Raw genomic sequence first — 12299 nt, forward strand, 5'->3', positions numbered from 1 at the left:
AAAAAATTAAGATATTGTTTTAATATCTTTATTTAGATTTTTTTGGTATATTGTAAAGCAGCAAAACACAAACAGCACTAATGCAACATAAACGTCCCCCTCTTTTACCCAAATGTAGAATAAGAAAAAAAATCTGTCAGAAACAAGAAAAACAATCAAAATACAAAACAGCACATTATATTTCACGCAGACTACATATTAAAGTGCACGAAGCTGTCATGATATATATGAGAGTGATGCAAGTCAGTGGGATAAATGTGCAGGAAGTGGAAGGTTTGTCAGGCTGCAGAGTTGGTGCTGACTTCCTCCAGCAGTGGTTTGAATTGTTCTGGGTCACTGAAGCTCTAAAAGACAAAAACGTATCGAAAAAAGTCAAGTTAATGCAAGACAAACATCAGATCTGAAGAGAGAAAGTTTTAAATTGTTGTAGACAAAGGATATGTCTACAGTAGGAAAGGGTTTTCTGTAAAGAAGCAGGTTTAGTCACAGAGCTTTTTGCTTTTCCACTTAAAACCATCTGGTACATCATCACTGAAAAGAAAGTTTTTTAAATAGTTTTTCTTCTATTCAAGACTTCACCCAAAAGGTCAAACTAGAATACATCAAACATGTTTGACTGAAGTTCAGGTCGGGTCTGTTTTTGTGCCGACTGTCCCCAACTCGTGCAGACCGGTGCCGACTTTGACCAACTGGGAATTTTTGGTAAAATCTTGTATAAAATAGTGTTGTGTGTCCTGAGTTTTCATAATGTGATGAAAACATGTTTGGCCTTAGAATAATTAGAGTAATATTAAGAGTATTTTTGCTCTGATCAATTTAAAACAATGATTTTGTTCATCAGTCTTGTCTGCACATTAAAATGATACAGAATACAAACATTTTGCTGCATGGACTCGTTGTTGAGTCGATCATGTTTGGGGTCGTAGGTTAGGCAGGAGGTAAAACTGACATCATTGTTTTCAAAAAGATTGGGTTTTTGTGTGAACAGCCAAAACAAAGGTGACATTTGAAGATTTGTTCTCCTTTGAACCTGGTTTAAAACACACAGTTTTAGGGGTCTTAATATATAGTTTTTGTGTGAATGCAAGTCTGAACCAGTAACCTTTGAATAACCACAAAAAGCTGCTCCTGTGTGGACAGGGCCCGAGTTATTAAAAAGATTTTTCTCAATGCTTTACCTTGTTCTTTTCCTTGTTAGAGCTCTTCAGAGCCTTGATCCCCAAGACGACACAGCTGATGACAACACAGAGCTCCAGGACAGAAAAAACGATCAGCACACCATGGATGCTTCTCAGGAGCATCTGATGAGACGAAAACAACAGTTACACCTTTAACTCTTTAAACCCAAACAGTGTTTATCATGCCACAACATTACTTTGTTTTGTTTCATAGATTAGGTTGTCCAAAAACCTTTTTTACAACCTGACAAGTATTCAGTCGGTTGTAGTTCACAACTTCTACCACTAGATGTCACTGTATCTGAAGTCAACCCTTTAAACTCTTACTGGACGTTAAATAAGTTACAGGTTTGATGCACATGTTATATAATCACTCAGCTAGATTAATTCACTTCAATGCTTAGTTTGAATCAAAAGATTCAACCAAACAACAAAAACAAGAGAAGATGATACAAATTCGGAATCTGAATGGCAATCAATGGGAGTTTTTAACAGCATTTGTTAAGAAACTGAAGAGATATGTCTGATGGACTTTTTAACTCTTACCAGAACCAGTTTCTTGCTCGTCAAGCATGCGTTCCTACGGTATTCATCTTGAAGAGATGGACTTGGTGTTGTCCCGTAGTACGGCTCTTCACAGTAATACCACCACAGATGGATATTTGCTACGCTGGCGGAGTAGAGAGTAATGGCTGTAATGGCAAAGGCCACTCCAGCCAAATTCAGAGTCACGTTGAGGATGACCTAAAAGATAAAACTCATCACTTTAAGTAAAAGCAAACAAAACATCACAAGAATCAAGTATTTAAAAAGCCTGGTTCATATTTTACATTCTCAACAATAAGTGACTGGTCATATTAGGAACCCTCAAAAATTCTGTTCAGTCAATTTTGTAAAATAACAATAAGAATGTGATAAAGTTCAACTCACCGTACATGGACTTGGATACCTCTCAGACAAAATGCACATGATGCCAAATATAATGAACTAAAGAAAAGACAAAAAAAAATACATTTTATTTTTCTACTCAAATATTAAATAAATTTCTACAACTTTTATGAAGCAGTTTGAAAACTAAAGAAGCTGCTACCCTGTCAGCTCTTTGGGGTTTAAAGTTACTTGTTGATGTTGATTTAATGCAGGCCTAGTCAATAAGCGGCCCGCAGGCCGAATATGGCCCTTTTCAAAATTTCTTTGGTCCCCCACAAAGCTGCCAATATTCCAAACAGATTTGTCTGAAAGCTAAAAATTTACATGTCATGAGCGTTATATTAAGCTAGTAGACGTCCTCCTCGGTCAAAATGACAATCCTTGACAACAAATCGGGGTGAGGTGGGTAAGCAGAAGTCTGATTAACCATCCACCTAAGGTACAAACAGAAAACAGCTAAACTCACATCTTTTTAAACAGACCACTTGCTTTTTAGTTAATTTATTAAACAAATCAAACAATTAAAGGAATGAAATGTTAGTCACAGTGGAAAAGAATTGCATTTATCCACCTTTATGAATTCTTTTGTAGTTGCTTACCAGCGCTCCCAGCCAATAAGGACACTGAAGACTCCAGATTATGTACAGAGATGCAGAACGAGACAGATGGAGGATGGCACCAAGGCCAATGTTGAGCAGGCCAATTACGATCTGCAGAGACTTTAAAAGAAAAGACATCTGTGGTGAAAACTTACATCAGATAAATGTCAGTGGTCTAGATTTTTGTTTATTACGAGACCAAAACAAAATGCTTCAAAAAGGAAACAACAAAATGACTAAAAAGTAGTTTCCATCAAAAATAATCACATCCTCAGTTTGAATCCCAATAAGGGCTAAATAAAAAACAGCATCTGGACTGTCACCCCGAGGACAGACAGAGACGTTCCCTGGATCCTCCTCAGGTTCTGGGACACCGAGCAGCACATCGGGCTGTAGCAAAGGCTCTTCAGGACCTGACACACAGGAGGCCATCGGCTTTCCTGGTCAGAGGTCACCGTGAACACAGTGACCCCGTCAGCCCTGCTCACAGTCACAGACATCCTTCCTGCTCCTGGAAGCAGACAGCAGAGTTCCGTTTCATTAAAGCCACAGATGTATGAAAAAGGTTTGCAAACAAGGAACCAAAATGAGCCACTTTATAGATCCGTCTACATTCAAGTCATGCTGTCATTTAATGGTTGCCTGGTGTGACCATTTTGAGGGACCATGTAAACAAAGTGAGCTCCAGCAGCAGTTTCATTAACTCCTCTGACGACAAGCATTCAACTAAACATGAAAATGGTAAACAAACCCATAGTTTCTACATATTTCCATCTGCTATTAAACGACCAATTAAAGCCAGGCTACAGTCCTAACGTGATTTAGAAACAGTTCTTACAGTTTTAGAATACTTTAACAATTTATATTTAAACATAAATCAATCCAACCTGGTGCTTCAGTGCAGTAGTTGGAAATGTTCTGTATTTTGTTCTTAGGTCCAATTTTATGCACAAATCTGGTCGTAACGTTTGGGTGAAGTTGATCAAACTAATCATAAGACATGACTGCAGATAACTGTTTATTTTAAATATATATCGTTAGATTGCTGATATAAAACTTGTAGCCTTTCTAACAGTCTTTACACGAGTTTGTCCCTTAAAATGGCCGACGCCCAGCTGAGGGCGGGGACAGAGCTACTCTGATGACGTCAGAGCTGAACAGGAAACAGCGTACAGGTCGTTGTAGCATCGCCCTCCATTTTGGTAAAAACAACTTCAGAAACCTCAAACATTCACGGTTCATGTTGTTGATTTATGTCTTGTTTACACCAGACTGCTGCTCTTCTGTCACGTGATCCGTTTAGCCTACAACCTTTTCAAAATAAAACGTCCGTGTTCAGAATTGTTTTTTATATATTTTTAACAAATATAATACATCTTTAAAGCAGACATGTATAAACAATTCAAATCCAGTCAATAAAATAAGATGCTCATCCTCTAAGAACCACACGAGTTGATATTTGTACTTTTTTTCTGCTGCGTCATGAACATATTACATGTCTTACAGGTTGAACTCATTTTACTCTTACAGATAACAGCAAAATCCCAGCTCTGTCCTCTAACTTTAACCTAATCCCAGGACAAAGACAGAAATTACAGGTACACAACAGTAAGAAGCGGCACCTGTCCAGAACAAGTTTAAAGTTTCTGCTGCAGCTTCATTATTTGTGCTGTGACAATAACAATAAATATATCTCTTCCAAAGATGAATATCTATATTTAAATTTGATATTTTTAACAACAGGTCTCCAATAAATAACCAATAAAGCTGATATACAGCGTTACTCTGAACTTTGACAAACAAACGTTATCAGCGCTGGTTTACTTCAGCCAAACAGAAACTTAAATCCGTTACCTTAGAAACCGAATCAAAGAAAGAGACTGACCTGAGAATCACAAAAAAAGGAAGAATTTTATCTTCTGTCTGCTGAACAGATCCTGTTTGGAAAAGCTGGGAAGGACTCGGAGTGGAGCCAGCCTGTTCCCAGAAGACCGTCCTCTGAAACTTAACCCTTTGTTCACCACGCTGTTCCGGAAGAATGGACAGAATGCTGCTCCACGTGGGCCCACTCGGAATCAACAGAACATCTGTTCTATGAATGTGAAACTGTAAATAATCTTTGGAAAGAAATATATAACTGGTTGAGGTCTAAATCTCTCCAAGTTGAGTCATTTTCCTGGAATGGAATAAAATTTGGAATTTCAATAAGGAATAAAAAAGTTGAATATTTGATTAATAATATTATACTGTTTGCAAAATTTTACATTCATAAATGCCATTTTTCAAAATGTCTTCCAGCTGTAAAAGCATTAAAAAATGATTTATTATTATTTTGTGAATCTTTGAAAAAAATTAATACAGCCCCAGCAGTCAAACTTTTCTCAATTATAGCAGAATTTAAGTTGGTATAAACCCCATGTTTTTATTTTATTTTTGTTTCTATTTTATTGTGTTGTTGATCTTATTTTATATCCCTGATTACTCGACTATAATGTGTTGTGTTGTTAATATTTTTTAGTGTGCACTAAGATGTTATAATTTCACTTTCATTGTTGGGGAGGTGTTTTTGTATATATATTTTCTGAAAAGATTGTTGATTGTGAAGTTGTCATTATAATGGTTTTTGTATGTTAAAAAGAATTAATAAAGAAAAAAAAAATCCATGTGGGCCCACCTTCTTCTTCTTCTTCTTCTTTTTGTTTTATGGCGGTTTGCAAACAACTTATAGGTGCATTACCGCCACCTTCCAGACTGGAGTAGAGATTAGATGTCTTATACCTATAATCTTCCCATAATACCTGATTTCTTAAGAAAACTAAAAATGCAATTAAATATTACATCCTCAGACGATCTTTGCAGCAAATTCTTAATATCTAAATTATTTTTTCATGGGCCCACCTGACCTATGGCAAGCCGTTTTAACATAAATTCATTTTTACTGCCCTTACATCCCAGATATTTCAAATTGTTTTATGACTACATGTTTAGCGATTGAAGATATCTCCAATTATATGTCGACTAGACAAAATACATATTTGAGATATCTATAATTACATTCTGACTAGTCGAAATGACGTCAGATGTACCATTGACTTGTATGGAGATTTCAATTCAACATATCTTAAATGAATTACTGACTATTTGAAATACACGTTTCAGATATCTACAATTAAATTTTGACTAATCATAATTACAATTCAAGATATCTTTAATATAGTTTTGACTAGTCATAACTCTAATTAAAGATATCTCTAATTACTCGATAATTTAAGACATCTTAAATGTGTTTTTGGATAGGACATATGTAATTTTGACTAGACAAAACTAAATTATAGATATCTTGAATTGTAATTTTGAATAGTCATAATTCCTTTTAAGATATCTCTAAATTAATTAGAGATATCTTCAATTGACATTCTGACTAGTCAGAATGACATTATTGATATCTTGAATTAGTATTCTGTCTAGTCAAAACGTCATAAATTTACGTAGCATTTTGGCAGACAGTGTGTAAGGCATTCTAGCCTTAGGCTACTTGATTGTGTCAGGTCAGTCCAGCTCAAATACTCGTGTTTCTTAAACATTCCTCAAGTACACGATTTTCGCGCTCTCCGCATATCCCATACTGAAGAGCTCTTTCTATATTGTGGCATTTTCTTACAATTTTGTCCAAAACAGCCAGCGCCATTGAATGTTCAGGCAATTCTTTGGACAGCTCAGTACAGACAAAGAGGGGCTTACACGCAATGTCTTACTTCAGATATGTAAAATTGTAATTCTGGCTAGTCATAATTACGTTTGAGATATCTTAAATTATAATTACAGATGTCTGACCCTTCCAATGACGAATCCGGTGACGTCATTTGAGATATCTCGAAAGCAATTTTGACTAGTCAAAATGTAATTGAAGATATCTTAAATTACCATTCCGGATAGTCAAAATGTAGTTTTGTCCTGTCAAAATGCATTTTTAGATATCTAGAATGTAATTATGGATAGTCAGACGAAAATGAATTTAAGTTAAAACAGCTTGCCATACACCACCTGCAAGGAGGACCGTCGAGGTCAGGTGCTCTGTAAGCTGGGTCCCAGGCTATGCCAGTTCCTGGCAACAAAATAAATCAGAATTATTTATTACATTTGGAAAGAAAGGCCTAACATTCCTTAAAGCAGTGGTGTCTAATCTTGGTCCTGGAGGTCCACCATCCTACAGGTTTTAGATGTTTCTCTGCTCCTCAGCAGCTCTTCAGGTTCTGCAGAAGCCTGTTAATCACACAGTCATTCTAATCAGGTGTGTCACAGCAGAGAAACATCTAAAACCTGCAGGATGGAGGCCCTCCAGGATCACTCCCTTAAAAGAATGCATGTCGCCTGCCGCCTTTCATGCCGGAGCTTTAAATTAAAATCATCTTCTGATGAAAAGGCACAGACGTTCTGCACCATCTTATTTAATATTATGTGTTGGGTATGACTCTCAGCTACTACCACACCAAATTTGAGATCAATATTTGTAAAATTGTCTGAGTTATAGGTATTTTTATGTTTGTAAAGGTTGCTTAGCTGTGGCGGCCATCTTTAATTTGGTTGGCTCCAAAGTTAATCAGCTGTAGAGACACATGAGTGATTACTTTCCGAAAGTTTCATCAACATCTGCCCAGTAGATCATATTTTGCCGATGCTTCAAACACACACACACACACACACACACACACACACACACACAATCACCTTTTGCCTTCAGCAGTGGGTGATAAATATATTTACAGCTGGTTAGCTGTGTGTTCCGGTGCAGTGAGTCACTTGTTCTCTGGTTCTGTAATATAAACTGTATAAATCTGAACTCCTCACCGGTTTCTAATGTTAAAATCCTCTAAACTGATTTTTCTTTACTGTTTTGGAAAAAGAGGTTCTGATATTTTTAGAAAAATAATTAGAATCAAAAAGAAAAAAGAAAAAAGAAAGGGTTGAGGAGTGATTTGAACATATTTAGAGGAAAAAAAAAAAGTTTATTTTAGTGGATGTATCCAAAGCAGACTAAAGTTTAAAGTTGGGAGTGTCAAGAAAGCCTGAAAAGTCTTATCTTTCTGCCTTTTTGAATTTGTGTTTACTGAAGGACATTCCTGCACCGACTCATTCTCCTTAACAAACATCCACCATTTAAAATAAAGTTACTGATTAAACAGCATCAAAGTTTAGTTTTAAAGCAAGAGGACAGCAACATTTTTCACACTGATCGGTTCACATGAATGAGAAAAAAATCTGCTTCCTCCGAGGAACTCAAAAACTTAATGATTGAAATTAAGTCAGATTTGATTTCAGGTCTACCAGTTATTATGCATTTCAGACGTGCTAATCAAGTAGTCGGTCTAATTTCTGTCTTTATTTGCCATTAAGCATGCTTTTAATTTGAAATACCAGCGACAGGAACTGTCCGTTTTGTTTTTGCTGCCTGAACTTGTGATGGAAAAAGCAAACTGTCAGATTTACAGGCAGGAGGTGGTTCAGCAGGTGAGTTCTCTGCTTTATCAACACCTTTAGAATTATTGATAGGAAGTTACCTAATTATTGTGTTTTTCTGTCAAATGAGTCATGAAAGTAGTCACACAATTTAAAATTCTTTTTAACAAAGATGTTATAAAATAAAATCTTTTAAAAGTTAATTCTATTTTTTTTTGTTTAATACTATATTGGTATTGAATTACTATGATTTCTATTGAGATTAATCAGTATTATAAATAAATATCCATCTTTGGACCCATCTCTCCTACAGTTCTGACAACATCGAGAAGTTGTGTAAAATGCAATGATCTACAAATCTAACAAACTCTGTTTTTATTAACAATAGAACACAGTAAACATTTTATTTCAAATGTGGAAAACAAGAAACGATTAATTTTTGACAGAAAAAAAGGTAATTTTGAATCTGACAGCAGCGGCACATTTCTCGGTCCAGATGTTCTCCTCTGTGCAGCATCTCCATCAGCCTGTAAACATCTGGACCTGAGGTTGTCCCATTCTGTCTGCTCAACAGTCCTGGATGGGAGCAGATGTTGTTCTAAAACCTGGACTAATGCACCCCCATACCATCAGAGAGGCAGGCTTTGATAACAGGCTGGATGGGAGCAGATGTTGTTCTAACACCTGGATATTAACCTGTATAAACTTTAATATGTTCCATTCTGTTTTTATTCCAGTTCCAACTTCTTTGGAATTGGGGTTGTAAATCTGTTACAGTTTGTAAGTTTTAAAAATGCCCGTTTCTGTTGACAAGGGACTGACCGTGGTCGCCATGGCAACTGACCGTAAAAGCATCTCGTCATCGTGGCGTCACGTCATCAAAGAGCACGGGTCCAGTCCGATGTGCCGGTCAGGGAGCAAAGAACTGATGAGCAGCAGTGTAGTCGGAGCTCTCGGGGTGAGAGAGATTTAAGGCTTCAAAATGTGAGATTTTTATTTTTTAAGTTTAACTACGTTGTGATTTTACTTTTGCAATCTTTCACAGACGGTGCAGATCCTGGTTGGGGTGTTCAACATTGGACTTGGTCCACAACGAATAGAAGCGTACCCTTTCTGGCTCGGTGCTTTGGTAAAAAAAATAAAAAATAAAAAAAAATAATAATAATTAGACAAGTTCTCACTTCAAACTGAGTTACAGTTTTCAGTGCCTTCATGGTATTTTTCTACTTGCACAATTTTGTTAGCTTATAAATTATCACAAGATGCCTTTTTTATGCCAAAGATCAGCAAAGTTTTTGACTGAAAGCTACCTACAATAGTTTCCTAACTAACTGAAAACTTTAAATGTCTAAGAGGTAAAAGATTGGGTTATTAGAAAAGCTGTGAGAATAAATGAAAAGAAGGAAATAAGAAGTAGATGTTCTGAGGTTGGGTTTATACAGGTTTATATAAGTCCTGTAACTAAACCCACACATGGAAATGACTAAAAGATCAAATAAACAAGACAGTAGCTAAAGACTAAAAACAAAACAAGTATGATTAAATATATTTTTAAAAACAGTTATGGAAGGAATTGAAGAAGTCTTAGTGTACTTCCATAGGAATGTTTTCTATAAATAAGTTTAAATAGTTCAGAAAAGAAAAAAAGGTTATAAATTCAGAAAACTAAAATGCACCTATCAATAAAAACTGACACAAAGGGCTCATGACCAAATGTTGTGAAATTACCACAGAAATCAGTTTACAGTTAGAAAGATGAAGGTGCCTTATGACAAGTTCCTTTAAAATAACATAAAAGTCTAACATTAAGTTATTTAACTCATTTAATAAATAAATATATTTGAGCTGTTTGTTCTCCTTTCAGTTCATCACAGCTGGAATCGTTTCAATCCTTGCTGACATGTTTCCTTTCCCCTGTTTGGTAGGTAAACAGAAGAAAACACTCATTATTGTGACACGCTGAAAAGAAATAACCAAATCTCTCCTCTCAGGTGGGATTTTCTGCTTTTGTCAACATAGTTGGAGCCATTTTATCCATTGTTGGCATCGTGCTGTATGCCATCCATGTGGCAACTTTCACCATCATCTGGATGTGTGCAAATAACAACAATCTTAACTCAAACAACAACAACAACAACAACAACTGCATATTTCTGGCTAATTTAGCTCAGGTAAAACATCAGCCACATGTGTGAGGTCAATTATAATTGTTTTTAAGTAAACTTGAGCTCTGATCTTTCTTCTCTTTCCTCTCGTCTGTCAGAAATTGTTGCGAGGTGTGGACATCACGATGATCGTCGTGTCCGTCCTTCAGTTGTGTGTCTCCATCAGTCTTGCTGTTCTTGGCATCAAGTCTTTGTGCTACAGGGGAAGAGACGAAGTAGGAACCAACAGGAAGCTGAATGAAAACAGCCATTATGATGGTTAAAGTAGATCTATAAAAACTTAGGAATACACTCACCGACACTTTATTAGGTCCACCTCGCTCGTACCGGGTTGGACTCCTTTTGTCTTCAGAACTGCCTTAATTCAACAAGGTGTTAGAAACATTCCTCTGAGATTCTGGTCCATTTTGATCAGCTGCACTTCCATGGGAATCCAGACTCATCAGACCAGGAAATGTGCTTTATTTATTTATTAATTGCACAATTTTGGTGAGAGTGTCTGAACATTAGTCCCAGTTTCCTGTTCTCAGCTCACAGGAGTGTGTTGTTCTGCTGCTGGAGCCCATCTGCGTCAAGGTTGGGCGTGTTGTGCGTTCAGAGATGGTGTTCTGCAGGAACGAGTGGTTATCTAAGCTACTGTTGCCTTTTCAGTATCTCCAGCCAGTCTGCATTCTGACCTTTGACATAAACAAGCCAAGCCCACACAGCTGCGGCTCAGTTTTTTCTCTGTTTTGGACTGTTTTTCTTTAAACCCCAGAGCTGCTTGTGTGTGAAAACCCCAGGAGATCATACTCAGACCAACAACCAATCCATGTTCAAAGTGACTTAAATCCTCCTTTTTCTTTGTTCTGATGCTCAGTTTGAACTTCACCATATCTAAATGCCTAAATGCATTGAGTTGTTGCCATCTGACTCACTGATTGGGTACTGGTGTTAACGAGCACCTGAACAGGTGGACCTAATGAAGTGGCTGTTGAGTATAAATTCACTCTGTATAAAATGTTCAAATATTATTTGAACTTTCTGTTCTGTGTTTCTGCAGGGTGTCAAAGATGTAGAGATCTGACAGCCTTTATTAAAGGAAGTCTTTGTGACCAGTCCTGGCGCTTAAATTCAGTTCACCTGAACTACACATCCATGAATCAGGGGTGGAGCCATGAGGGGCCCAGGGGGGGCCACTGCCCACAGAAACTGGCCCCCCTTCTGGTCATCCAACACAAGCAATGTTGAAGTCCTTCAGAAGACTGTGTACTTATATAATGGAAGTTACGTCGAGACACATTTATATATAGCACTTTTCAGTCATACTAAATGTTGCACTAAGTTCTTTAAATAATGCAAACAATCGTAAAAGAAAGAAACAAAAAAATACATCCACCGACAATCTGGAGTCACCAGTTTTTGGTCTGTGGGGGGAAACCGGCACACCCAGAGACTACTTATGCAGAGGGAGGACATGTAAACTCCACACAGCTGAGTTTTGAGTCTGTAGCCTTCTTGCTGTGAGGCGAGAGCTCTAACCACTGCTCCACTGTGCTGCTCCTCATTGGCCACTAGATGGCAGTAAAGCCTCTTTTTCACACATACACTTCCTTCTGTCTTCTGCTCTGAGGGTCTGTGTGTGAGTAAAGTTTTAGTTTTGATAAAATAACAGTGATTCATCAAATATAAATATCCATCTTTCTGAGCTAAATATTATTTTATATGTGTAATATAGATTCAATAACTTAATATGCATATTGAATAATTGGTTATGTTATTTTTTGTTTAAATCTTTAAATTTTGATGATAAGATTAGAAAAACGGAGGGATATTTGAGGATGATTTATCCAGAAGAAAACATGGAATTAAATTAAAGACAAATATTGTGACAGGCTATGAAACTGCTCAAAAATCTTCCGTAAAATTAGGCAGATTCATGTATCCTACTGTGTGTGTAAACCTTAATAAAATAAAACTGAGAGAACAAT

The 12299-nt window shown here is 36.8% G+C and overlaps 2 protein-coding genes across 7 annotated transcripts; one reads left to right on the forward strand and one right to left on the reverse strand.

Annotated features, from left to right (window-relative positions):
* Window positions 1–14: 14 nt before the first annotated feature.
* LOC108248889 (membrane-spanning 4-domains subfamily A member 8) lies at window positions 15–4747 on the reverse strand. 4 transcript variants are annotated; one of them, XM_017437931.3, is made up of 7 exons: window positions 4593–4747; window positions 3031–3218; window positions 2708–2827; window positions 2109–2165; window positions 1725–1922; window positions 1179–1301; window positions 15–344 (listed from the first exon to the last, which is right to left on the reverse strand). In XM_017437931.3, exons 2-7 carry the CDS (start codon window positions 3205–3207, stop codon window positions 279–281), a joined length of 741 nt encoding a protein of 246 aa, XP_017293420.1. In that variant the 5' UTR covers window positions 3208–3218; window positions 4593–4747; the 3' UTR covers window positions 15–278. The 4 variants fall into 4 exon arrangements, with proteins under 4 accessions (XP_017293420.1, XP_017293422.1, XP_024866803.1 ...); XM_017437933.3 differs by having other exon boundaries at window positions 2975–3218; XM_025011035.2 differs by lacking the exon at window positions 4593–4747 and adding an exon at window positions 4562–4586.
* A 3225-nt stretch (window positions 4748–7972) lies between these two features.
* On the forward strand, window positions 7973–12299 carry LOC108248880. Of its 3 annotated transcripts, none has more exons than XM_017437923.3 (7): window positions 7973–8215; window positions 8979–9122; window positions 9210–9293; window positions 10029–10085; window positions 10156–10335; window positions 10428–10587; window positions 11372–12299. In XM_017437923.3, the coding sequence occupies exons 1-7, from the start codon at window positions 8168–8170 to the stop codon at window positions 11557–11559; spliced, it is 861 nt and encodes a 286-aa protein (XP_017293412.1). In that variant the 5' UTR covers window positions 7973–8167; the 3' UTR covers window positions 11560–12299. The 3 variants fall into 3 exon arrangements, with proteins under 3 accessions (XP_017293412.1, XP_024866802.1, XP_024866801.1); XM_025011034.2 differs by having other exon boundaries at window positions 10428–10544; window positions 11372–11511; XM_025011033.2 differs by having other exon boundaries at window positions 7974–8215; window positions 10428–10593; window positions 11372–11495.

This window comes from Kryptolebias marmoratus, linkage group LG16, assembly GCF_001649575.2.
Source record: "Kryptolebias marmoratus isolate JLee-2015 linkage group LG16, ASM164957v2, whole genome shotgun sequence".
In the NCBI taxonomy this organism is placed as follows: Eukaryota; Metazoa; Chordata; class Actinopteri; order Cyprinodontiformes; family Rivulidae; genus Kryptolebias; species Kryptolebias marmoratus.